This window comes from Podarcis tiliguerta (genome assembly GCF_965153285.1).
Source record: "Podarcis tiliguerta genome assembly, chromosome: 10".
Taxonomy (NCBI): Eukaryota; Metazoa; Chordata; class Lepidosauria; order Squamata; family Lacertidae; genus Podarcis; species Podarcis tiliguerta.
In genome coordinates, this window is record NC_139543.1 from 2,187,790 (window position 1) to 2,214,866 (window position 27,077).

The window sequence follows — 27,077 nt, forward strand, 5'->3', positions numbered from 1 at the left end:
GAGATTAGGTCTTTCAAAACGGATCTCAAAAGCAAGAGCAGATTTATATGGAAGGAAAAAGTCATTGAGGCAGTCAGGTTCAGCAGTTTGAGCTTAATTATACTTTTTAATTCTTACTGTGTACGTGGTAGGGATTGGGAGGTCATTTTCGGGACATAGGCTGCGATGAAAACATTGAGTAAGTGTTTAGTGTTCAGCTTGCAGAAAAATATGAAAATGTAAGTTCTGAGGGTGCATTCAACATCACTTTTAATGCCTTTAAGTTAATTCAGTGCCTGCCTTATTTGATGTGAGGGCTAACAGAACACATGAAATGTCTACACCAGCTGTTCCTTGGCATCCATAATGTTCATGCAGATAACAATGCTAACCATGCTAATTGCAAATAGCTAAAGTATGCAGATTAGCCAAGGTTCTCTGGTCCATGACGTTTCCATTACAGCTCTGAAGCTGAATGAATTTGTGACAGTTTACGGAACAGTATCCACATTGACTTCCAAGTATGTGTCTTGCAGCTTAAATTCTTCAAATGTACATCAGTTTTGTTCAGAATAATGGTAGTAAGACTGTGTTTCCCTTATTTCTGATAGTTCAGGCAACCTTTTCTTTAAAATGGAGACAAAACCACTGTTACTGCAGAAAATGTTTATTTTTAATAATTAGGAGTAAAACTCGCTGCTTTCAGAGGAGCCCATTCCTTGTGTGCTGTGCACTGGCCACGAATACAAGCATGACTCCCAAATGGCAGGAAGCATGCCCAGAACAGTAAGTCATCCAGAGATGCAGGAAGCAGCCTCCTTGAAGGTGTGCACCTCTGCTGTGCTTTCACTTGGAGAGACTTGGAACAATATTATTACCTCTGAAGCAAGAAGCACAGTACACTTTCCTCCCTCTCTCCTTTCACAGAGGTTGATAGGAAAGACATGAGTCCACAACATTTAATCTTTCAAGGACACACCAGGCAGCCTCTCTGGTGTGGGTGGATACTTTGACCTCATGGGCACTTCGGATTATTTAATAACAACTTGGGACATTAGGAATTACTGTGTGAGGGAGGGTTATTTAGGACCACTTGAATACTTGAGATTTTATTGCTGTGTATGGCTGGAAGATAGAGTGTAGGAGGTTCTTAATTTGTAAATATGTAGGTGCTTTGGTCTCTGAATACTGTATTGATAGTCCAGGTGCACTATTCTCTTTCAGGGTGGTTGAAACTGTCTTAGTTCATTTGACGAACTTCTGGAAGTCTCTCTCAGCTCAGATTCTTGCATGCACTGAAGTTGGCAGGGTTTTCATGGGGTTTGATCCTGTTGTACACCTTATGAACAATTCAAGTTCTGCCAGTTCAGGATATTTTCATCTTTAGGAAACTGCATAAGCAGCAAATAAAACATATTTGCATTTTTTAAAAGGGTTTTGATCTGTTTCTGTTCTGTTTAGTCACTAGGCACAGATTATAGGGTGAATGCTGCTGTGGCAGCTGCTGCTCATGGGAGACTGGAGGCTCTTTACTCCGAGATCTGCCTGGGAGGCCGGGTAGAAAACTGAGAAGAATGTCTGTTCCTCCAGAATGTGGCAGTCGAGACTGGATTTCTTACAGGACTGTGGTAAAGTAAACAGGACTTTTGTTTCCAGAGTGTGATGATACCAGGTTTATGGGCACATTCTCACATTCCTGGAGGCCCTGGGGGTGGGGTGGGGGAGGCAGTGGTGTGGTTACTTCACACAGTGGTTTAGCATCTCCTTTCCTGATGACTGGTGTATTGTCCTAGCTTGCTCAATATTTTATTTTAAAAGCTCTCACACTTTCAAAAGAATATAAAGAGCAACAATGCCAAAAATGGCACCAGGGCAGGTTTTAAAGATGAATTTGGGAAGGGGCAGGGTATCTTGTTCTAGAAAAGCTCTCCTGCAGTATGTTGAGAGAAACTCCCTCTGAGGATTTTTGCAGAGGGTCTTTTGAGATGCTGGTTGATTACTAAGGTCAGTAAGTGTTGAGTTGGGTTGTTTTTTTGCTTGCTGGCACCATAAGCCTGTCCTCCATATTTGTTCAGTTAATTGCCTTTAAATGGGAATTTAAACTATAACTTTACTTTGAATCTTTATAATGTGTTGGAAAAGCTTCAGTCAGAGTAGGGCAAAGGTACACACATTCAGTGACAAATGTGGGATTCCCAACCTTCTGTTTGGTTTTTTAGGGGCGTGGGATTGTGGAAAGAAAACTGCTGGCAGGAGGGGCTGTGCACACACGTGGACCACTGTTTCCTGCGCACACTTTTCCTCTGCAGGCTCTTTTCCTGCTGCTTGTTTCCACCTGGCTAGCAAGTGCATCTCAAATCCCCCTCCATTGGGTTGGGGGAGGTGGTGCCTCTGAAATGCTGTAAATGTAGGAAGAGCTGAGCGCCCCTTGCTATACTTGGCTGCTGCTTCACCCTGCAAAGAGCCAACACAAGAGGTTGGGAATGCTGCCTTTGGTGGCAAAGATGGTGTTCCAGCCTTAGAGAGGAGGAGGTAGCAGCAAAATTACTTTTTTGCCTATAAAGGTATAATGTAACTGCTTGGCTAATGGTTCTTTTCAATAAATATATTCGAGACGTTGACAGAAAGAAACAAAAATCACTATTCCCTTGAAACTTCTTAGGCCTGGAAAATGTTGCAGTCTAAAGTATTAAAGCCCAGGAGGTGGTACAGAAATATGTAGAGTTTAAAATGAGTAAGCAGGAGCTTTTGGCTAAGGGGAGGCAGCATTGTAGCTGATTAGGCTGGGAATATCTGGTGAGTGGACAAGAAGACGCTGTGAAGAAAATGCTGGTGGGTTGTAAATTGTTTTGTACACATCAAGGGGATTTAATATAGCAGGACATATTTCTCATGTCGCAACGGTCTTCCATGGCTCTCCCCAGTGGTTTCCAAATTCAGCCATTTAGTCTGGCCTTGGTTTTATGCTCTTTAAATAGTTTAGAAACATTTGTGTCTGTGATTTACAAGAACTATAATTTTGTCCTGAAGGAAAACGGCAGTACGTGCTCTGAGTTAAGGAGGAGCATCTTTTAAAAGAGAAGCAGAGTCCTTAGGATCTTGGAAAGATCATGAGTAGATATTTCACCTCCCACAAGAGGGATGACATGCTAGCTGTAGCAAGTGCGACTTGGACTGGGGAGTGCCTTTTACAGACTATGTAAGCAGATGTCTTAAATTCTGGAAGGCAATGGCAGCATTGCTGAATGTGGGGAAAAGCTACTTCTCCCGGAAAGCTTTCCTTTATGGGCATTTTCTCTCCTGGCTGGTGGTCCTGAAAATAAGCTTTCTGTATGATATTGCATCCTGTGTCAGAATTAAGTTTATCCTCTAGCAATCTGTGGAATGGCACCGTACTGGAAACCACAGGAACTGCAAAATAAGCATTTCCAGCTGCCCTGGCTAAGGGAGTATCTTAATGAGAAATCTGCTGTGGCTTGAGGGAGGCTCCTCATCTCTGGGCTTGACCTGAATGGCAGCCACAAGCTTGTGTTCAAGTACACAACAACCTGTACCTTAAGAAAACAAATAAAAGACAAATAGAGAGTAAGAATTTCCTGGTTGCCCTTCTACACAAGGGGCAACCTGGATAGCCATCACTAGCTGATGAATACAGTACAATAAAATTGTTTTTCAGTTGAGCAGAAACGTTTTGAAGGATTTCGCTTGAATCTTGATAAATAAGACTTTAGGATGTGAGGGGGGATAGTTTCATAAGCTGGAACCCTCCTCTCAAAGAGAGGAATCTTGCTTGGTAGTATTGTAGCTTTAGGCTCTATTTTCACCCTAAATTTAGTTACCAACCATCTAGTGTTCCTGCACATGGATATAAAAGAGTAAAAGGGGTTTGCACAAATGCTGGCACTAATGTTTGAAGCCGCTGATGCAAGACAGAAGGCAGGGGCCTGGTTCTCACATCACTGGAAATCTCGGTGTATTGTGGCTTGTTAGAAGAGTGCAGGGTCATACAAATAAGAGCAAGTTAGCCTCTGGTTTGTTTCCACATGCTTGGGGAGCAGGACTGGAACAACTCACTGCTCATTCACAGAAACGATTTAAACTATTATTTAATGTGTCGTGTGCACTGAGCCAGTATGCACAACTAGGAGTGGGCACCACTAAATTAAGAGAGACTGCTCATAAAGTCACCTTGGATACTGCAGAAAAAATTACGGACACCAAATTTCATCTTGAAAATGCTTTAATAAGGAAGTGTTGACAACACTGTTTTTGCAAAATGTAAAGGTAACTATACAAATTCTTAATAGAAAAAGAATAAATTAAAAGCAGATTTTTTAAAAAAAATTCTGCAAACTTTTCTACAACATAACATTTTTTTCCTTCCCCTTGATTACCGTTGCACAGGTTTCAGTAAAATCATTTTACATGCTCTACAGTCCATTTCAGAAGAGTTCTAATTTCCCCCTTATTTTAAACTAGAGTCCATTTTGCTCAACTTGTAATAAAACTATTGACATTAATATATATATATTTATATATATGTAAAACTTTACATCTAGTTAACTAAGCAGTAACTGGTCATCTGATAGCACCTGATTGGGGTTTGCTATGTCCAAAACTAAAACTAATACTGGGGTGGGAAAACAAAACAAATCAAACTGGACCTCCCCCTCCCCCTTCCCAACATTTCCAACACTCAACTGCATATAATATTATTTTAAAAATAAACCCTGCCAGGGTGGTGGTTTGTACATACGGACAAAATGCAATATTGGATGAGGGACCTTTTCATGGATACAAAAGCAAAATTCAAGGGAGTTATTAGTGGGGGTAGTCAAGTGCTTGTATACAATAGCTATGGTTTACCCCTCATATCATACTCAAAACATGTTAATCTCCCGATTAACACTTTATGTACAGTTTTGTATAACTGAATTGAGTTAAACAGTAAAACCTGTTTTACTTAATTTCTTTCTTTACTACCAGACTGGCTCACAAGTGCCTTGACTAAAAAAACAAAAACTAAACACACCCTGCTCTCCCCAACTCAACATGGCCTCCCTCCCAACCCCCTTGAGAAGGTTACTCTGCTTCTGAAAATTTGAGCCCATTCTCTATTGACTCAGGGCTGCCAGTATTGCTGCAAAATAACATGCCAGTTCTCATTAGGATGTAACAGATGGGAACTATTAGTCCATCAGGGTCATATCCAAACAGCCCGATAAAAAAGGAGCCCCAGTCCATCTGGTTTCAGGTGTGACCACTGAAGCAGTGAAGCAAACTAGTCACAAATAACTTTTTAGCTAGACTGGGTGACTGTGATTTCCATTACTGTTGGTATGTTTACTAAGGTGATTTTGACAAGCATTCCGATTCACTTTTCAGGTACAAATTACAACAAATCAAGTTGTTTAGATGGAGCCTGGAAGGTGAGTTTAATCAGTAATCTACCAGTTTTACCTGTCATGGCTTCTGCTAAAGAATTTACAGGAAGTGTAATTTAATGAAGGGGCTGCAAATTCTGTTAGCAGTCCTTTCATATGCTGAGAACTATAGTTCTCCACAGTGAGGGAATGAATGTTAAACCAGTTTAAGTCCATATACTACACATACCGTATTTTTCAGTCTATAAGACGCCCCCATGTATTTTTGGGGACTCAGATTTAAGAAAATGGTGGTGGCGGCAGGGAATGTATCTGTGTATAAGATGCCCCCTAATATTAGACTTTATTTTTTAGGGGAAAAACCTAGTCCTATACACGGAAAAATATGGTACGTAAGTTGAGAAGGATGCGTCTAGTTGGTTGTCTTGGTTTGTGAAGCCATATGCTGGATGTTGCTAGCAGAGGGTATTACTACACACAGAGACACACAAAGAGAGGGGCAGCGTGTAGGAGAGAAGAAGCATTAACTTTGGAGAATTTCCTTGGTAAAACGTTAAGACGACGCCATTTAAGTTGCATGTTATTGTCATAGTTTATTATTTTGCTGATACTTCATTTTTAAGAGAGACTAAATCAATACATTTTCCAATCTTATTTTAAGATGAGATGTTTAAAAGCAACATTGGCTGCAAACCTGTAATTGTTAAGGTGCTTGGACTTCAGTGTTGCTTAAGCCTAACTTGGTGACGGACTGCGGTTATTGCTTCAAATGAAATGTCATTTGTTCTGTTCATCACAATGGCATATGGACACAAGGGCTTAAGATGTGGATGTTTACATAATGCCTTCTTGATGAATATGAAAAAGAAATAAGACAACCTGTTCTTGTGCTATTTGCTTCAGTGATCTCACTCTTGCTTGTGATTTTAGCTTGTTCTTTCTCTGCTTTTAGACAGACCCTTACTGAGTCTTAACAGTAGGGCTGGGTGATATATCAATATATCGTCCAAAACTGGCTCAAAGTCCATATTTTGAAACTGGATTCATAATTTTTGACCTGGCAATATATCACAAATCATGTGTGTGTCTGTGTGCATGCTATGCAAATATCACAATGCAAGAAAAACCATGAAGCCAGCCATTGCCCCTTCATAGCTCCATCCTTATTTTGTGATAGATTGGTATACTGCAATGTGTAGCTGATGATATATCAGATATTGCCCAGCCCTACTTAACAGTGCAAAGTCTTCTACCATTCCTTCTTGGAAGAGCAGCAGTTCTTTTGTTCCATTTGGGAGAATTTAGGTTTCTTGTGTTCCTGGTGTTTGTGGAATCTTTCTTTTTTTTCTTCAACAAAATTGGCCTTTAGGGCTTTTCTTTTTTTCTTTTTAGAGCCTCTCTTCAGTTTGTCAGCTGCATGCACACAAACATAACATTTGGGGAAGGGGGGCAAGACACTTGGCCGTTGGGTGGCACAACAACAGCATCACACCACAGTGAAGACCTGGTGTGCCTGCTCTCATAGTGAAGACCTGGTGTGCCTGCTCTCGTATCGGTTCAGATCAGGGGTTGAGCAACTGGTGGCACCAGAAAAGGGCGTTCTGGTCCTCACTGTTGTCCATCCAGGGGCAAAATACCAGTGGCATTGGAACTTGGGAGGAGGTCTATGGGCTTGGGAGGCTTGTTATGATCCTTGCTTCTTCCTGGCCATTCCTTTTCCATGGTGGTCCTCCAGCAAACTAGCAGTTGACCAGGGACATTAGTGCATTAGTTCATTATAAAAGTACTGAGGCCTTGTGAAGTATGATGGCTTTCTAGAAGTGTATAAAAAAGCATTGCTCAAGTGTACGTGTAAACTTGTAGTTTCCTCTCTTTTGGTATTGGCAGACAACCATACTTCATGTCAAAAGGTTTTGTAAGCTCTTCATGATTCATCTTAGGAAAACAACCTAAACTGCTCGTAAACAAATAAAAACTGCCAAGCACTCCTCTTTGAAGCATAGTCCACTTCCCTGGCCAGTCAATAAGCCCTTCCCCGCACAAGTATTACTGTATTTTGCTGTCAAGCTTACATGGTGTGCTTTTCCGTGATGTGAGACATTTTCTAGGCAAATTGATTTTAAACAAAACAACGTTTTTTGGCATTTTACTTCACAACTGATCATAGAAATCATCTGAAAAATTTATTGGTTGTTTTACTTGCAACTAATCACAGGAACGTTAAAAAGAAGCAATTCCTTGCCCTTGTTCATCTTTTCAGAGTTTTCTCAGATGATATCTGCCCAGGTTGTGGGGTGCGTATCATCATAGAAGTGTGGTGCTTAGAGCATCAAGATGGAAGGCAAATTACAGAATAGTAGTGTTACTGTTTCTGAAAAAAATCGATACTTTTAAATGCATCATAAAACAGCTACTGAAATCTTTGGCAGCACAGAACAGTTGCAGTACAGTATTCTGGCTCACTCTGAAATGGTAGGATCATTCTCCATTCCCTACAGTCTCTTTCTGCAATGAAAAGGGTATTTCATGATAGCTGTCACATTAGAGTTAATGACTTTAGAGTTCAAATCATATATGTTAGAAGAGTTGTACGTATCAAAGAAAGAGGCTTATGCAACCTTGAATGGTTTGAATTGACTGCCTGTGGTGTTCTTAACATCCACGTTATTTGTAAATTTGCCCTCTGCTCTGGGGTGATCTCTGTGAGGCACATGGCAGTTTGAAATAACCAGGAGTGAAGGAATTAGTTTTCCGCTACTGGTTGGGGATGGATCTGTTTTTCTAATATCATCTTCAGTTGCCTTATGCAAAAAGTGCTTTGACTTGAAGCTGGTATCAGGCGCCAGTGTAAGGCAAATGAGAGGCAGTGAGGTGATTTTTCAGAATGGCATTGATGCGTTTGAACAGCTGAGGTCAAGGGGATTCACACGAGAGTTCCAGGCTTGGCTTTCTCCTGTCCGTACCACTGGACATCAGCTAGTTCTGGATAGAGGGGAGAATCCAAGTAACAGCTATCACTGCAGCTCCTGTAGAGAGAAGGGACAGAAACTCAAATTAGCACATTGGGAAGAGGCAGTAGAACTACAGCCTCAGAGACTAGAGCAATGGAGGTTGAAGAAGTGGAGAAAACACACTCTTGGTAACTTTCATGTGCATTGCTGCTGTAAGATGAGTGGGGAAACCTAAGGGCTGGGGGCCAAATGAGGCCATCAGAACTCCTCCCCAGCTTATTTGCCCAGCTGGAATGCCTCTTGATTATGCCTCTTGATTGTCTCGATGGAGGAGGAAGGGAGAGAGAGAGAGAGAGAGAGAGAGAGAGGTGTATGCATGTGTAGAAGCTAGGTTGCTTGGACAGAGGACACAGAACCATACAATTATAGAATCGTAGAGTTGGAAGGGACCACAAGGGTCATCTATTCCAAACTCCTGCAATGCAGGAATGTATCCGCTAAAGCATCCATGACAGATGTCACCCACCCTCTGCGTAAGAACCTCCAAGGAAGGAGAGCTCTTACTGTCAGGACGTTCTTCCTGATGGTTAGTTTGAATCTCCTTTCTTGCAACTTGAAGCCATACTTTCAAGTCCTAGCCCCTGCAGGAGGAGAGAGCAAGCTTCCTCCATGTGACAGCCCTTGAGATATTTGAAGATGGCAATCATCTTCAGTCTCCTCTTTTCTAGGCTAAACATACCCATCTCCCTCAACCACTCATCATCAGTCTTGGTTTCCAAACCCCTGATCATCTGGGTTGCTCTCCTCTGCACATGTTCCAGCTTCTCAACATCCTTCTTAAACTGTGGTGCCCAGAGCTGGACACAGTGTTCCAGGTGTGGTCTGACCAAGAAATATAGAAACCTCTGACTTCTTCTGCACAAAAGTAAGAGTCACATGCTGCACCACTCACTTTTGCTTCTGGCCCTGCACACCACCATCACAGGACCCTTGAAAGGCCTCCCAGAAAGGAATGTGGCTCTTGGCCTGAACAAGGTTCCCCACCCAGCCTCCTGTGAAATCTTTCTCAGGGTAATCCTGAGTCTAAAGCTAACCATGCACCATCACATCCATTTTGCCACACTGTTTAAATAGCAAACCCTATTTGATTTGTGTGTTTTTGAAAGTTAAAGTACATCATTGGCCCAGAGCAATAGTAACTATCAGAGGAATGGGAACTTGGCCAATCATGCAGCAAACATCTTATCTATTTGAAGGGAAGGGCATGCCCAGATGAAGGAAGGAAGGAACAGGAGTGGACAGATACATGCAAGCACACAAGCATTCAGCGACGGGAGCATGCATAAAGCAGTGTCTTGTAACTGCGTTACGGTTTGGCCCCCTCTTGTGCACTATTCCCCAGCTCATGAGATTAGACTCCTCCCACTGTCCCAAGAAGAAATCTAGGCTTTAAACAACAGCCTGACCTACTGAAGCTGCTCTCACCTGCTGGGAAAAGGTTTCACCTAATAAATTTCCATGTATCAGTCTGCTTGGAAGGGTACACTGTCAAAGTGAGGGGGGAAACCTAGGGTAACCTCATTACTGGTTCAGGTAGTGTTGGTCGGACGCAGTCGAAACAAATTAAAAAATTGTCCAGTAGCACCTTATAGTCCAACTAAGTTTGTTCTGGGTATAGGCTTCCTGTGCATGCACACTTCTTCAGCTACGCACATGAAAGCTTATACCCAGAACAAACTTAGTTGGTCTCTAAGGTGCTACTGGACAATTTTTTAATTTTTCTCATTACTGGTGGCAAATCTGACACCAAACACCAGCAACTGCATGTGATTTATCCCGGGGAGATGTTACTTTAAGTTAGCAAATATAAATAAATACTTGTGACTGTACAGGGGGACTTTTTTTGTCACTAGTGGTTTTACACACATTTAATTAAGAATGGGTCTAACTGTTAGAATCTGTATTTTTCTGCATTTTACTTCCCTGCTTGCAATTTCCCACCCCCAACAAGGTGCATAAAAATTGCATTTAGTAATCCATCACAAGCTGTATGCTTCTAGAAAGTACTTAATGGTGCCTTTTCTAAGACAGTTTTAAAATAATAATAATAATAATGACATGAAACCTTGTTTAACACCACCTGTAGCGGGTCATATTTGGGGGTTATTAATTGAAAAATGGCACTGTTGGTTTACAACCCTCTCCTTGCCTGTGACAAAAATTGTTTCCAGGTGGTTGGGCAGATTCTCCCCCCCCCCAGTAAATGTAAACATAAAAGACTCTCTCATTTAAAGACAGCACTTATCTGCAACTTGGAATCATGCATATCTCATGTATTGGGTCTAATGGATGCAAATAACTAGCTAGTAATGAATTCACATTTCCATAAAACTCTAGCACAGGGTGCTTTTGAAAGAAGACAAAATCCACAGGGAAACAAAAGGTGGAGGGGCAGAGGCACGGAGGGTGGGGGTGGGGTGGGGGGTCCAATATAGAAAACATCCCCTCACTATACCTCTATTCATCAGTACTCTGTTGAGTTGGAGACTGAGACTCATCCATAGTGGGTGAGTTGTCTGTAGCGTCTCTGAGCAAAGGATAGGCAAAAGAGAAAGAGGAAAGAGGAGATGTTAAAGAAAACAGTGACACAAAACACTTGTTAAGAGCTTATTAATCCAGCCAGAAACAGGTTGGTGAATCATCTTTGAAGACAAAAAGAAGTTAGTAACACAGGGAGAATGCTAAGGAGAATTTTAAGCACTTTGATTTGTGTGCGAAGGATATGGGGAAGGGGCGTGGAAAAAGAAAACAAAATATTGGGGGTTTTTTTTGCTGGGCAAGGCAACACAATTCCCACAGTGACAAAAGGAGCTTGTCTCTAGAAAGCACACAGTTCTTACCATGTTTTAATGTATCTGGGAATGCAAGTTGGTGCTTGACTTGTTTTCTTTAAGTACTAACAATACCCAGCATTTATAAAGCAGATCCCATCTTTTCACAGCACTTCACGCAGACTCTCGGGAATCATGACAGCCTTATTCTCCCCCTATTGCTTCCCGTGCAACAATGAAGCGGAGCCACTGATCCTGCTCAAAGCCAGCATTTGAACCACAGACCATACTTTTAAACACAGCATTTGAAACACAGCTCATACTTTGAGGCACCCCACCAACTATGGACTATTTTTGGTAGTGGAACATTTGAGAGACAAAATTTATGCAAGAATATAATAATAATACTTGGTTTAAGAACAGCTTAGTTTATGAACAACTTGGATTAAGAACGCTGCAAACCCGGAAGCAGGTGTTTTGGTTTGTGAACTTTGCCTTGGAAGCAGAACATGTTTCTCTTCCTGTTGAGTGTGTTCCATTTGTAAATTGAGTTCCCACCGCTATGGGAAAGCACGCCTTGGTTTAAGAACGCTTTGGTTTAAGAACAGACTTCCGGAATGGATTAAGTTCGTAAACCAAGGTACCACTGTAATATTAATCTTATATGCCGCTCCAACTGGGCTGCCCCAGCCACTCTGGGCGGCTTCCAACAAGCATTTAGTCTGCTGCATTTGTACCCTGCCCTTTGGCTAAGAATCTTTTGCAAGTTCAGGTATCCAAGAGACTGTGGGAGGGCTCCAACTGTAGGGGGAAGGAGTGCTGCTGCTCTGCCAAATGTCTGCCCCTCCTGTCCTTTATGGTTTGCAGAGATTCCAACGGAGCTGAATGTGGTTGGAAGGTCTTTGTGGTCAACGCATGAAAGGCTGGAGGAGGATTGGGGCTGGTGCACAAACTGCTGTAGTTTAAACTCTCTCACTTAAAAATGTCTGAAAAGGCTATAGAGCGAGGCTTGCCAACATGGTGCCCTCCAGATGTTGGACTCACAACTCCCATCAGCCCCAGCCAACATAAGCAATAATCAGGATTGTTGTTGTTGGGAGTTGTAGTTCAAAAAATATCTGGAGGGGGCGCAGAGTTGGCTCCCCTTGCTTCAGAGTGTCATACATGCACATTATCCCATTTTGCCCTTATCACAACTCTGTGAGGCAGGTTGGGCTAAGAGATGGTGATCAGCTTAGCGTCGTCCTGTGATGGCCTTGGCTGAGCAGGGCTTCAAACCCTCGTCCAAGTTCGGTGTTCTGCCACATTGGATAGTATGTTCCGGAGAAGCAGGAGAGAGAAGTTCTGTCCAGTGGGAAATGGCCAGCTAACCTAACTCCGAAATAGCACTTTGGAACATCAGACATGTATAGAGTGCAGGGGGTCCAGGGGGGCATTTGCAACAGTGTTTCTGGAATGGCCTTCGCCAGCTGCCTCAAATATTGCCATTCATTTAAAACAAAAAGCTAAATTCCACTGTGCTTGATTGAATTTGAACTCCTTCCAAATGTGCACACACTGTGGATTTCTACAAAATGAAACTTGTGGAAACAGGTCCAGACCACGGGAATTTGACTGGGAGCTTTTTGTTGACTCACCCCTCCCCTTTTACAATTAAATGAAGACATCTGCACGGGTAATAAAGACAAGCAGGGTATATGGCCACATAGAACAAATGACCTGCACTAGAGCTCCAATCCTAGGCACGTTCGCCCGGGAGCAAGTCCCACTGAACTCACTTCTGAGTAGATATGCATCTGGTTGTGCTGGATGTGTGGCTTGACTAGCATCTAGGGAAGATGGGTCAGAAACGGAAAGCGCTGCCACCGAGTGCCCACCTGTGCTCATACTCACCCTGTCTGCCAGGCCAGGATGTGATGTGGGCTGCTGGGTGGTGTAGCCGCAAGCTCACTAGATGGTGTGGAGCTCCTCTGACTGTGCGGTAAGGCAGCTGGAAAGAAATGGAGATAGATAGATATAGATACACACACACACAAATATAGTTAGGGGGACTGGAATGCAATGATGCTGTTACGTCTGTGCAGTAGGAACTCATGGAACGGAGATGAAACATGGCATATTATTTGGTATAAAATCATAAGTGCAAGTTAATAATTTCTTCAGCACAGCTGCCCATGCCACGGCTTACCACAACATATCCAGCCTCTTTTTCACTCTTCCCCCAGCCCCCACCCTTCATGCAGTTTCAAAGGGAGGTCTGCGTGGAGTTATCTGTGTGTGACTACAAGGACTGACAACATCCCTTGTCTTCCTTCAACCTCAGGGAGAGGAGAGACCATCTCAAATGTCAACAGGAGTTTGACATTGCTGCTGCTGCTGCTGCTGGGGGCCAGCTGTCTTGCTCCATTGCAACTCAGCCCCATGGAGCACCAGCCACTGGACCCCATTGGACACTGGAGGGTCACAGCTGGCGATGTTAGTAACAACTGCAGAACCTTGAGAGACAACAAGTTTTCCGAAGCAGTACCTTCAGGGCAAACTCTTAACATACACTTCATATTTTAGCTTCCTTAAGTTAATTAAAGAAGGAAAACATTTACATTTTATTTCTGAAAATACTTTAACACTTTATCCATTTCTCCAAAAGATTAAATAACTTGGTGAAGTCCTTGGTGAGCAAGTCTTGTGAAAGTACCGTATTGGCCCAAATATAAGCCCCCCCCCCCCAATTACAGGACCACCCAAGCCTCTCGTCTCCCAAGCCTCTCCCGGTGCCAGCTTGAGGAGAGTGCTGGCTGCCCCCCCCCGTTCAGGGCAGTAGAGCTGGGAGGTGAGCCACACCCGCAAATAAGCCTTGGATTTTAAAGGTGCGGCTTATTTGCAGGTACGTCTTATATTCCGGCCAATGTTTCAATTCCTGATTTATTTTGATTGCCAAATTGTATAAAGGTTGGAGTGGGTTGGTAAAAACATGGAAAGAACTTCTGAATAATTTGGGGAATTACCTTGCCTCCCTTCTAACTTTTAATTTGCCCTGTTGAGTAATAACAATTCTAGAAATAAAAGCTATGCAAGTGGCCTTTTACAAGTACAGCTAATGTGGATGTAAATTCTAATATAAACAAACATTCTTCATGATTTTGCCTGTACTGGGAGAAAAGCCATCCTTGTTGCTGATTTTTAAAAAGTTGTGTGGTGCCAGGATTTCATTGTTTATGAGCTCATTTGAAGAATGGAAACTAGTAATAATAGTAATAACAATAATAATAATAATATATTTATACCCCGCCCATCTGGCCGGGTTTCCCCAGCCACTCTGGGCAGCTTCCAACAAAATATTAAAATACAATAGTCTGTCAGACATTAAAAGCTTCCCTAAACAGGGCTGCCTTCAGATGTCTTCTAAAAGTCTGGTAGTTGTTTTTCTCTTTGACATCTGGTGGGAGGGCGCTCCACAGGGCGGGTGCCACCACCAAGAAGGCCCTCTGCCTGGTTCCCTGTAACTTGGCTTCTCGCAGCGAGGGAACTGCCAGAAGGCCCTTGGAGCTGGACCTCAGTGTCTGGTCAGAATGATGGGCGTGGAGATGCTCCTTCAGGAAGAATTTATTAGAAGAGCATTCTCATCATAATTTGGTAATGAAATCCATTTGTCTTCAATTTTAAATAATAATGCTTAGCATTTATATAGTGCTTTAGAGTGCTCCAAGGGTTTCACATGCTGTATTTTGACTAAGCTATGCAACACAGCTTCATATTGTGAGGAGTGGGAGGGCTGGAGCTGAGAGGGAAAGGCTCAGCTGAGACCCGTGAATGAGTCAGTGGCAAAAGCAAGATTTTGAGCAGGCGAGTATCGTAGGCATGACTACTCGTAAAGAAGCTCTACTGATTTCAGTGGGGCTTACTCCCAGGTCAACGAGGATAAGATTGCACCTTTGGTTACACCAGTTGCAGCAGTTTTAGATTTCAGTAACAACAGTCGTGTACTTTTTTCATCACCTTTTAAGAACTCATTTGGACTGTCCTTCTGTTGATTCACCCTGCTTCACATGACAAGCGAATAACAAACAGAACTTCTACCTTTATTGCTAAAACCTTTGACCTAACATGCCCCTTCCTCCCCCTACCGGCATTCACGGATAGTGAAAAGCACATATTGTATAACTGTGCCAGTGTTTACCAAATTGCTGGTTGCTGGGGTCATGCTTTTTCTCCTGAATTACAACTGATGACACACTTTACACCTGCACTTGAAAAGTTTAGAGTCTCAGAGCGCAAGAATTGCCCATCCTCAGGAGAGTCCCTGTGTTTCTGCCTGTGTTACTAAAGGTTAGCTCCTGCTTAGAAAGCAACAAGCTCAGCAGAGACCCACGAATACCCTCCTCTGATTGTGAGTAATTTGGCTGTGTCTTTGGGCTGATCAGAAGGGCACACCACCAGAGCAGTGAGGTGTGGGGGTGGTTTGGTTATGTTGTACATGTGGAAGCCCCAGGAATGACTCTTGTATATGGGTGCAAATCATCTTCCTCACCTGACGTTGCTTTGCACATCTGAGGCATCCTTGTTACCCTGCTGTGCGCCACAAAGGTGCTTTGAGAGGAGGTGCTGTACTGGGAGCTGCTATCCGACGAAGTGGAGCTCGTGTGCGACAAGCGGCTGTGGTCCTTGTGGGAGGCTGTGGAGCGGTGGTACCACAGCCTCAGCTCATCTGACACCATTGTCCTTCCCGACCCCTTCTCGTGACCCTCTCTGCCCAAAGACGGAGTCCTGATGATCTGAGAACGGGAGGGGGTCAACCTTATGGAGTCCGCTTCCTCCCCATGCCAGTTCTCTTTAAACATTCCCCCCGCCGTGTAGGAGTTAGATGTTTTAAACTGTGCCTTCACGCTGTAGTGTCCCTCCTGGTCATTCTCCAGGCTGCGCACAACCACCGGCGTGGAGCTCCCCTCGATGTAGAGAGGGTACTCCTTGATCCTGTACTGGGAGGAGGGCTGGCTCTGGCTGTGCAGGTAGACTCCGTGGTGGCCAGTGCCGTTCCTGGCAGCCAGGTTGGGCATGCTCCCTGAATTGGAGGAGACCAGGTTCCCTGCCGACTTGTGCCTCTGCCTCTGCCGTTCCCGGGCTTTGGAGGGGGAATCCTCAGCCAGGGTGGAATAGTTGGCATTCATCTGAGCAGGGTAGTAGTGCTCAGAGCTGGAATGGCTGGTGCAGGAGGAGCAGTCGTCCATTGGGTCAGAGCCATTGCTGCTGCGAGTCCGAGGGGTGTAGAAATCGGGGCTCCCCGTCTCATTTTCTGACCCAACGAGCTTCCCTTGGGACTCTAAACTGGAGCTTCTGTGTCTAAAGTGCTGTGCTAAACTATGTAACCTAGTAGGGCTGATGTCCACAGACCTGCAAGCACAGAAAAAAAGTTGTAATTATAAACTGCTCCAGTAGTTTTGCCTACAGTTGTGGTGTGGAATGAGTACACTTGTGGTGGCAAAGGAAGGCTAACAGAAAGAGAACAATTAAAGGCTGCCTGACCCTGTGCTATAGGGACTCCAGCCTTTTAGCTGCAGAATGAAGGTGGGATCTCTGAAATCAATTATTCTTTGTAATTGTATCTAACCACAAATTTGGGGTCAGTTCACCATAGCAGAGTTTGCTTACAAAAAGACATTGTCATGGTTAACTCTGTAGTATGTTTGCATAATATCTGAAGAAAATACAGTGGAGTCTAGGCCCGACAATGTAAAGATGCCACTGGTCACCATAAGCTGGCAGAATTCAGAATACAGGAAGTATGTGAAAGCCTGCATTAAGCACCACAGCCAGCCAATAATGACACCTCTGGAAGTCCGGGCTAACAGGTGATGTTACACATGGTGATGGCAGGGAATCTTTTGCAATTCTTCCTCTTCTGAAGTAGAGGTTTCACATCCTTTACTTGGGGGGAGAAATGAGTCAAATTCCCAATGAGAAACCGTTAGTGTAGGTCCCTAAGGTGGAGAGATGTGAAAGCTCTATATTGGACAAAATGGGAAGCGCCAATAAATTTAAAACTCATCTATTTCTATGAATTCTCCCATTTGGAGAGGGAAAATAACACATCCACCTAAATTTAATGAGTGGATAAGGTTCCCTTTAGGTCTGTCATTCCTCACGCCCTGAAGCATCTGATGCTGAACACCCTTCAAAATCCTACCTAATAAGATTTTATTTATGTATTACATTTATATCTCACTCATATGCTTCCCCTTGTGCATTCTATAAGAGATACTGACAGGCCCAAGGTCACCCAAGAAGCATCACAGCTGAGTGCAGATGTCATATTGCCATTTAATAAATACCATCCATCCAGATACTGCTTCCTTGTTTTTGTAAGCAAATAATCACATTGCTTCCAACATTGTTTGGCTGGATTCCATGACCAAATGTTTTCTAGAACTTGCGAAATGGCATCATGTGAAAACAACTGTGGTAACACTTTTCTGCTATGTGGTACATTTCTTTTTGACCTTTGGCCACTGCCAGTTCCAAATGAACACATATAGAGCACCTGTATTCAGGTAAAACAGCTGTTCAACTTATATGGGGGATACGTCCCGGGAATCGTGCCTAAAGCCAAAATCACCGAAATAGCAAAAATGACCGGAAGAATCAGAAAGACCAAAATTTAAATAAGGAATGGGGAAAATACGTAATTTATCTTAAAAACCATTGTAAACAGCTAAAATCATCAGTAGGATTGGAATAACACTTGTAGTTTAATGAAAAAGGTCTCGATTATTATAAAAGATGCAGGAGGAAATGGTTAACGAAAGGACTCACAAAGGGGAGGAGGGAAGTTCAGGAGATTCTGAACTTCTGTTTTAGCTGAAACAGAACTGAGGACTGGGAGCACAATCCAATTCAGAGCAACTCTTGAGCACCCTGATGAAATTTAAGCAGGCTTTAGGAATTCCAGGCTCCATATTTAACATTTGGTAGGGGGTGGGAGAAGAGAAGCTGAGGACCTATTGGGCTGGAAGAACTTACCTAGTGGAATGCACATAATGTGGACTGCGTACCCGTAGATCTGGTGTTGTTGGCATGCTGGACTGGGAGTTCCAATGGGGCAGATTCCGAATGGGGCTGTTTTGTAGGGAGTTGCTCCCTCCACCCTCTGCACAACTCCCAGTGCTGGGAAGCCGCTTGTGACTGCTGCACACAAAAGGAAACACAGTGATCAGGGCAGCCTTCTTTATGCAGCTTTTATACTTTATTACATGGGCATATGAGAAAACCATAAGCGTTTTTGGGTACGACGACAATTCTCATTTCTTAAGTCTGGCAGACTTGACAGGTCCTATTTCAGCAGCCCAGGGTGACTCTTCCTACAGCTGGGGAGCAAGAAAGAGTGGGTTGCCTGACGTCAATTCACTCAAGGGAATTCTGGGCTCACTGTTCATGCTGTTAGACATTTCTACACTAACTCTCTGCTAAATTACTCTGCGTTGCTCCTTTTTCTAACAACAATAAGCTAAGGCACAAATAATGTGCCAAATAAAGCACAGGAAGTGCTGGAAGACACAGAGAGGACCCCATTGCCCAACTTCTTATTGCAACAGATGCCCCTTGGACCGACTTCTCCCACCTGTGCCCTATAGATGTTGTGGGGCTCCAGCTCCCATAGGCTCCAGCCAACCTGGCCAATCAGCAGGGAGGACAGGTGTTGTAATCCCACAACATCTGGAGGCTACCAGGCTATTGCTGTTGTTGCTGCATTGTGTTGCCTAAGCAGCTGTAAATATGTATTCAGTGAGTGATATTTTTGTTTTGCTATTTGGGAGTGGTGGCTATTATTATTATTATTATTAATTTACCCGCCCTTCACCTTAAGCTCCCATGGTGGCTTATAACAATTAAAGCACAGCATTAAAAACAGTTTAAAACAACTTGCAAACACAGAAATAAGGTGGGTCCTAAAAATGCACACCTCAAGTGTCAAAAGCCAGGGTAAAGTTGCAAAATGAAGATGCCAGACTTACCTCTGCAGTAAGAGGGTCCCATAGCTTAGGGCAGAGCTTTCCAAACTTTTCATGTTGCTGACACTTTGGAAACATGCATCATCTCACAGCACAGCAATTCAGTTTCACTAGCAAACCGGAGGTTAAACTAACCCTTTTCCAAGCCTGGGAGGAGCATTTGGCACACAGTTTGGAAAGCTCTAGCTTAGGGGCTGCCCTAGGGAAGGGCCTCTCTTGGGCCACCACAACCAAGATGGCCCCTCCGCCAATGTCAATACCCAAGAGGACCAGTAGGCAAGTCTTTCGGATATCTGGGGCCTGGAGTTGTTTATGGCTGTAAACATTAGAATGAGCACCTTGAAGTAAGCACCTTCCATCATGGAGATGCAGAGGCATTAGCCAAATCAACTATGTTTTGCATCGAGGTGCTGTTTCCTCAGATGTCTTCATCAGAGCTACTTCCACAGCTGAAGAAGCAAGCTGCAGTTTATTAATGACTACAGCTGTACCTTCGTTTTCAAACAGCTTGGCTCTCGAATGTTTTGGTTCCCAAACAATGCAAACCCAGAAGTGACTGTTCCGGTTTGCAAACTATTTTTGGAAGCTGAACATCCAGCAGAGCTTCAGTGGCTTCAGCAGCTTCCGATTGAATACCTGGATGGCAGCTTCCGATTGAAGCCATGCTTTGGTTTCTGAACAGTTTGGAAGTCGAATGGACTTCCGGAACGGATTCCGTTCGACTTCCAGGGTACGACTGTACTACTTTGCAGTGACTAACCTCTTTGGCTTTTGGGACTGCTGAAGAAACTTCTGGGAATGTGGGGTCCCTTCCAACTCTGCAGTTCTATGAGTCTAAGTATCCCACTGCACATCCATGAAATTTGCTTACAAAGCCTTGGTCGTCCCCCCCCCCCCCTTTATAAATGGTTGCTGCATGATAAGGAAATGTCTTTCTCCATTATGACTAACCTGGAATGGCTGTGTGAAGAGCGCTTCTTGACCTTCTCATAGGGTTCATCCAAGGATGACTCGCTCCACATCTTGGGCTTGAGGGGGGACTTGTCATAGTCCTTCTTCTGATAGTGCACCTGCCTGAGTCCCTCCAGGGACTGCGGAGGAGCTGGTCTATTATGCAACGGGGGACGGGGAGGGAGTCCTTTGTGAGGGGACTGTAAAGGGGATATCGTGCTGGTAACCTGAGTGTCTTCTGAAATGGGAAAAAAGAGGAAAACTAAAGGACAGGAACACTATTTTCTTTAAATACTTTTTGCATGGCCTTTTAGAAGATGAGAGGTCCGTGCCTCAAGGAGCTTACAATTAAAAAGATTGATACAGGTGTAAAGAGGTAGAATATATGTTCATTTTAAGGCCTTTTTTTAGGTATATGTGTATAAATCCTATGCAGATGCCATACTACTTTACTGTGCTCAAAGCAGCTTATATAAAAAATACAACAGAGCAATTTAAAACCACAATTAAATGTAAGCCTAGAAAACAGTAAAGCACCACAGCAAATTAATACATGAGTTCAAGACAGCTCTTCATATCGCCAATCTCCAAGTGCCAGTCAGAATAAAAGAGTTTTGCCACTCTTTTGAGAAACAATGAGGGAAGAGTTAATTCCGATCTACCCAGGGAGGTTCTGCCAAAGCTTTGGGTCAGATGCAGTGAACACCCTGCTTCTCGCTGCTGATGTCTTCAGCCTTGCTAGATGGACAGCATTCATCCCCATACTCTACACCCATAAAACCCTGGACCCAGCCCCCAAGTGATCTTTACTGAACATCACATGGGCAGATTCCCTAGCAGAAGGTTGACTTGGCTGGCTCTGACAGATCATTTGCTTGGAACATCTTCTGAGCCTGGAGCTGGCCCACCTCCCTCCTCTCTTCTGCTCAGGAAGTGCTGAAAGCCTGCAGTTCAGAGGTGAGGGAGAGACTTCGTCAGGCAAGGCCTCCGTCCACCTGCCTTGCCCCACCCTCTTGTCTTGGGCTTCTCAATTTGTATTGTATTATTTTATGTACTGCGGCTTGCCACTGTTTTATGGATTATAGTTTAGAAATTACTTATTGTAACTGTTGAGTGGATTTCTGTTTAACTTTTATATGTTATTATTATTATTTAATACTATTCTAGGGACACGGGTGGCGCTGTGGGTTAAACCACAGAGCCTAGGACTTGCCGATCAGAAGGTCGGAGGTTTGAATCCCCGTGACGGGGTGAGCTCCCGTTGCTCGGTCCCTGCTCCTGCCCACCTAGCAGTTCGAAAGCACGTCAAAGTGCAAGTAGATAAATAGGTACCGCTCCAGCGGGAAGGTAAACGGCATTTCTGTGCGCTGCTCTGGTTTGCCAGAAGCGGCTTAGTCATGCTGGCCACATGACCTGGAAAGCTACCCGCCGGCTCCCTCGGCCAATAAAGCGAGACGAGAGCCACAACCCCAGAGTCTGCCACGACTGGACCTAATGGTCATGGGTCCCCTTACCTAATACTATTCTAATGATTGTTGAATGTTACTTTTTTGGTGTAGGTTGCCTATTTTAAAGTTATGTTTTATTATCACATTTTGAATTGCATTAGATTGTTATAAGATGTACATTTTTTGTTTCTTCAGCTTGTAAACCACCTTAAGTATTGTAAGATAGAAAGACCGTATACAAATTAAAAATGATGATGATGATGGGTATGTTTTTCAGTGCAGCAAAATACCTACAAGTGACAGTATGATATCATTCTACAAGGGATGTGGCGTCTGCTTGAACTTTTGGTTGCAGGAAATTGTCCCTACTTTTCAGTTGAAAAAGGTTATTTGGATATTTGGGTAGTGACTGCTCGAAATAAAATAATCCCAAACTATCTTGGAAATGCTACTTTAAACAAAAACGATTTTCAGTGAGGTAGGCTCAGAGAAAAACATATAGTGCAGGATTCTCCAGGGGGATTATATAGACAGGAGAGAGTCCTGGAAGACTTACTACAGTTGCAAAAATGAGTTCTTACAGCCTTAGGCGATGATCCAGCCAGAGCCAAGTACATTTAAGTCCCATTGATGTTAAGGCAGAGATAGATGTACGTTAAACTTCTCCCACTAAAACCAATGAGAAGTGTTGAGCTTCGACAGGATTCTGCCCCAACTCCTTTGACACAACACAAGCTTCTTTTTTTCAGCAGAGACATAAAATACAATATATTGCAATGAATGTTGGACATACCATCCTCCAGAACGAGAGCGTCCGAGAGTGAACTGTCCTCACTGGCAATATTTCCATCTGTCAAGTGAAAACACATACGGAGGTTACTGTGTAGCTCCATGGTGTGGTGAAGCCCAGCATGATTTCCACAGCAGTAATCCACTCATGACAGACCATAAGAACAGCTCTGCTGATCCAGCATGCTTTTCCCATTAATATGCTTCCATGGACCTCACACGCAGAGCAGGTAAGGATCAGCTCTTGCATGTTTGGCAGCAACTGATATTCAGAGGAATACTGCCTTGAAATGTTCCCTTTTGTTGCTATGCAGCCCTTAAGAAGCATATCTTCCCTGAATCTGCCCCTTTAAATACCCATTTAGAAGCTATAGAAAGTGACCATTGCCACATCTTGTAGCAGCTGATTCCATGTTTTAATTCCTGCATTTATTTTGTCCTAAGTGGACTGTCCTTCCATTTTTCTGTGTGATTCTGAGTTAATCTAGCATTATGAGTAAGGGAGACATTTTGCTGTCTCTCCACTTTCCTGCTGTTCATGACTTCAGAATTCAGCTGTTTCCTAGCTAAGAAGTCTCAATTGCTGTTGTGTGTCTTCATAAGGGAAATTTTGGGTTCCTTGTTATACACCTTTTCCAGCTCTATTATATCCTTTTTAAGATGGGATACAAACAGTATCCCAAGTGTGATTGCACCAGTGACTGATATAAAGGCATTATGATCGTTCTAAATACATGCAGGTCCCGCTACCTGAACAAAATGTGTTTACATCATGAGTTGATGATTTCCTTTGATCCCTATGGGAAATTTTCTAATGCGTTCTGAACCACAGAATTTTGACCCTAAAATGATGAGAAAATCCCCTGAAAACTGGCAGAAGGCAAACAAGGAAGGGAAAAAATGCTCTCTTATTTGTCTGATCTCTCTCCCTCCTTCCCACCATGGTTTCTGGTGTGGACAGCAAAATACAAAAAAGTAAGGCTTCTCTACAGCTGCTTATTTGTTTACAGTACTGCGCAAGGGTTGGCTGCTTGGATATCTGAATCTGAGGTGTATATAGCGAGGTTTTGGTACCAATTCCTCACGTTTGGATAAGTGAATTTTCATATAATGAGCATTTGTATAACAGGACCTGAGTATAATCACTAATGTGAACTTTGCCCTTTTCAAACTCCACCCCCAATCCCTTCTCTGGAATGAACCAGCTGGCTCAGAGCCCAACATTAGCCCTTTTATTTATTTATTTCACCAATTTTTCCACTGTTTAACCCTTTAGCCTCAAAGCAGTGTTTAGCCTGAGCACATGACGACTAAAAGTAAGGAGAAACAGAGGCATGCACACCTGGTATGGTAGGTGTGGTCATTCCGTCTCAATTTTCTTGTGTTGAGCAGGAAGATCTGAAGGGGGCTTTTAATGAAGTACACTTAGTTTAGAAGACGTATCTGGAATCCTGCCCCATCAGGATTACTTATTGCGAGGATGCAATTACTTATTACCACTGTATTTACGTGAATCTAATGCACACCCTAATTTTTATGATGTAATTTGAACAAAAAAGGTGCACATTACATTTGCGTAAATATGGTACTTAAGCATGCTCAGCTAAATGCACTTAGAAAGCCTCTGAAGTGACGGTGGTGCAGCATGGGGGGCATGGAGGGGGCTTGCATGCCACTGCCCCTACCCGACTTTAAGCCCTTGTGCATTCAGACTGAACGCCTGGAGAGGGCTGATGCCCTTGCCCCAAAGTACATAGCACTGCATACTCACTTACGTTTCAGTGTCATTTACCACTTCCCTTTTAACCTGTGCACACATTTCTTAACAGCATCCATTAACTGAAATTTGTCTGTGAAAGGGTCCGAAGACACAACTTCAGATATGGAAGCTGAGGATCCAGGTGTGGCATGAAGAGCAGTCTGCCTGGCACTCACCTATCAAAGTGCTGAAGTTTCATGGGAAGTTGAGGTTAGGAAGAAATATTTGTATACTCCTTCCAGAAACCCACTTCCTCATCAGTTCCTTGGGAAGCATTGTTTTCTCCCGAGCAACCCACCCACCCCCAAATGATCATCAGGAAGAAAGATCAGAGTATCATGAAGTTTGGGTTCTGTTTACCATCTATGATCAAGGAGGCTCTTTGTGTTGGCTTCTTTCCAGATTTGATACGGTACTCGTTGATGGCATTTTCAATCTCCTGAAGTTTCTTCAGTGCATTCAGGTATGAGGTTTTCCTTTGTTTTTTCAGCTTCTTGCTGACATTTGGGTCGCTGGCTAGGCGTCGGGCAGCTTCCGTGATTTGGGACTGAATGGCAAATTCTCTCTCCAAGCGTTCCAGTTCAGCTTCCTGTCCAACAAGAAAGAGGCTTGTGGCTGTCAGTGCCTTAGCCATGGAGCATGTAAGAACAGAAGAAGAAGAAGAAGAACCTTGCTGGGTCAGGCCTAAAGCCCTCCAGGTCCACCACTGCTCCCACAGAGACCAGCCAAGAGGACTATGAGGTTGCCTATGCTTCTGTAGGTGCAAAGTGTAGCAGCTTACTAACAGTACATCTGATCACGGGCAAGTTTGGCTGGTGTATACAGGGAAGATTTACAAAGCAACAGCTTTCTTCTATGTTACATACCACAATGGCGCTACTAAAACAACTTTAGCTCATGTTGCTCAGTCTTGTGGATTTTAGTAGTATTACACAAAATAAGTCAGTCAGATTGTGCATCCCTAGCAGTGAGCAGAGGAGGAATGACCGCTGGGAGGAGCACAGAGAGAAGAAACACCCTGGCACATCTGCAGCAGCACAACTGGGTGCCTTTATCTGCCCCGCCTGCAACAAAACATGTCTCTCCCATATTGGTCTCACAGCCACAGCAGGCGCTGCAACCTTCCAACAGTTGACTTCACCCCCAAAGGCACACACCTCCATTGTCTCCCAGGACAGATGGATGCCAACACCACAAATAAGTAATGAAAAGTAGTTATGAACGTCCTATCTTGTCACTACAATGAACTGGGGGGGATGACACACGACGATGACATCCATTTGACATAGTAAGGGAACATTCCCCTTCATCCACTCACATGGTTCCTCACAGAATTCTACCAGAGTGGTGCAGAATCAAACCACAGAGAAATGGCTGCACCAATCTGATAATGTATAAATTGGACCTTGGGAATCACAGCATTACAATCTTGACATTCCTGGGTCTTTGTTCCATGGAATTTGCTAATTCAAAGTTGTGTAGTAAGACAATTGTGTGTTAACTGAGAAGTGAGCTGCACTTTTTCTTGGAGCATATGCACATGGTTTTCTGTAAGAAAAACTCAATGTGCAAGTTCCTGTGCATGTGTTGGGGCTCTGGGTAATCAGGACACCTGCACACCTGGAAGTCCTGATTCCATCCATACAGTCCCCATACATCAGCAACATCTTGTGGGTTGCTGTTGCCTTACAGACAATTGTGCATAATGTGCAGTTACTTTAGGAAGCAGATGCAGAGTAGGCCTTGCTCCCCAGGGAACACACAGTTGACCTTCACATGAATAACACACACATAGAGCTAGTGTCGGCACTGAACACCACTGTAAATATTTGACGACAACTCACAACCAGTCAGAAGGACAAGTTACACACACTGTAAAATCATACACGTGTTTCATGTCCTCGCACAAACACGGAATCTCATGGAGAGGACTCTTTGTCTTTTAAAAACAAGTTTCTATCCCCGAGCGCTGGGAGGAAGGCACTAAATGAGGAAAAATCATCTGTTAGAGGCTAGGAATTAAAACCATCAATAGACAATCCTTCCATATTTTGCAAAAGTTCAGTTTCTTCCTGCAGCATTTTTGTCCCTTCCCCACAGAAGAATGAATCCAGTGGTCTATTTTATTATTTTCTATTTGCTATACTACTGAGGTTTCCATCAGAAGAATCTAAGCTGCCTCGTATTGACTGGAGGCCTATATATATAGCAGCAGCAGCAGCAGCAGCAGCAGGGACATCAGAGAGCTGAGGAGAGGAGCTTTAACATCATGTTCCTCCGCCATCTCTCTTGGCTGCCTCAGCAGCAAACAGTGAGCCAAGCACCACACTCTGTTTGGCCCAGGCAAGGAAAAACCTCACCCCTGAGAGATGGTGGCATCTACACTTTGGGGAGACTCTTTTCCTCAGGCTTGTCTTAGGTCCACAAAGGACGGCTCCAGTAGAAACACCAGAGAGCTGGGAAGGGGGCCTTTAAGATGACATTCCCCCAGCATCTCCCGTGGTTGTTGCACCACAGAGATTCAGCTAATAGTTTTGTGTTCAGTTGCATACGCTTTGCACTGAATGGCATAACCTGTTGTAAGCAACTCTGGGGTTCATTCAGAGAGCAAGAGGCATGGCATGAATCTTTGAAAGAAATATATATTGCAGCTAGCAAAATGCTCATTATGTCAGCAGATGGTCTATGAAAGTCTTGTTTATTGCACAGCTCCCCCTGAGTGCAGAGCATGTGTGCTCTCTGGCACCTGGGACAATGAGGGCTGGGCCACACAGGGTAGGAACAGTATTGCTCTTGCTGCAACTGGGTCCCAAGAGCAGCACCTCATCTTTTCCTCCAGTGGTGAATTTTCACTTTTACTGGATAAATTTAAAGTGTGTATTTTGAGGAGGAGGGTATACCTGCCCCTGGCGGCCCTAACGGTTAAGAACCAAGCCTGTTCCTGCCAACATAACCCTGTCCTGGGTTCTAGTTCTAAAGCAG

The 27,077-nt window shown here is 43.7% G+C and overlaps 1 protein-coding gene across 9 annotated transcripts in view; it reads right to left on the reverse strand.

The window, feature by feature from the left end:
• Positions 1-4,201: 4,201 nt before the first annotated feature.
• FRMD4A (FERM domain containing 4A) overlaps positions 4,202-27,077 on the reverse strand; it is a 401,265-nt gene continuing 378,389 nt past the window's right edge. For 8 of the 9 annotated variants that reach the window (XM_083399421.1, XM_083399426.1, XM_083399425.1 and 5 more), the window contains 7 exons: positions 24,456-24,684; positions 22,341-22,397; positions 20,100-20,337; positions 18,160-18,324; positions 15,674-16,533; positions 13,039-13,135; positions 4,202-8,389 (listed from right to left, as the gene is read on the reverse strand). In XM_083399421.1, the coding sequence (XP_083255547.1) occupies positions 8,287-8,389; positions 13,039-13,135; positions 15,674-16,533; positions 18,160-18,324; positions 20,100-20,337; positions 22,341-22,397; positions 24,456-24,684 (1,749 nt within the window). In that variant the 3' untranslated portion in view covers positions 4,202-8,286. Of the gene's footprint in view, positions 8,390-10,829; positions 10,902-13,038; positions 13,136-15,673; positions 16,534-18,159; positions 18,325-20,099; positions 20,338-22,340; positions 22,398-24,455; positions 24,685-27,077 lie in introns of all 9 variants that reach the window. The other variant, XM_083399422.1, reaches the window with a different exon arrangement.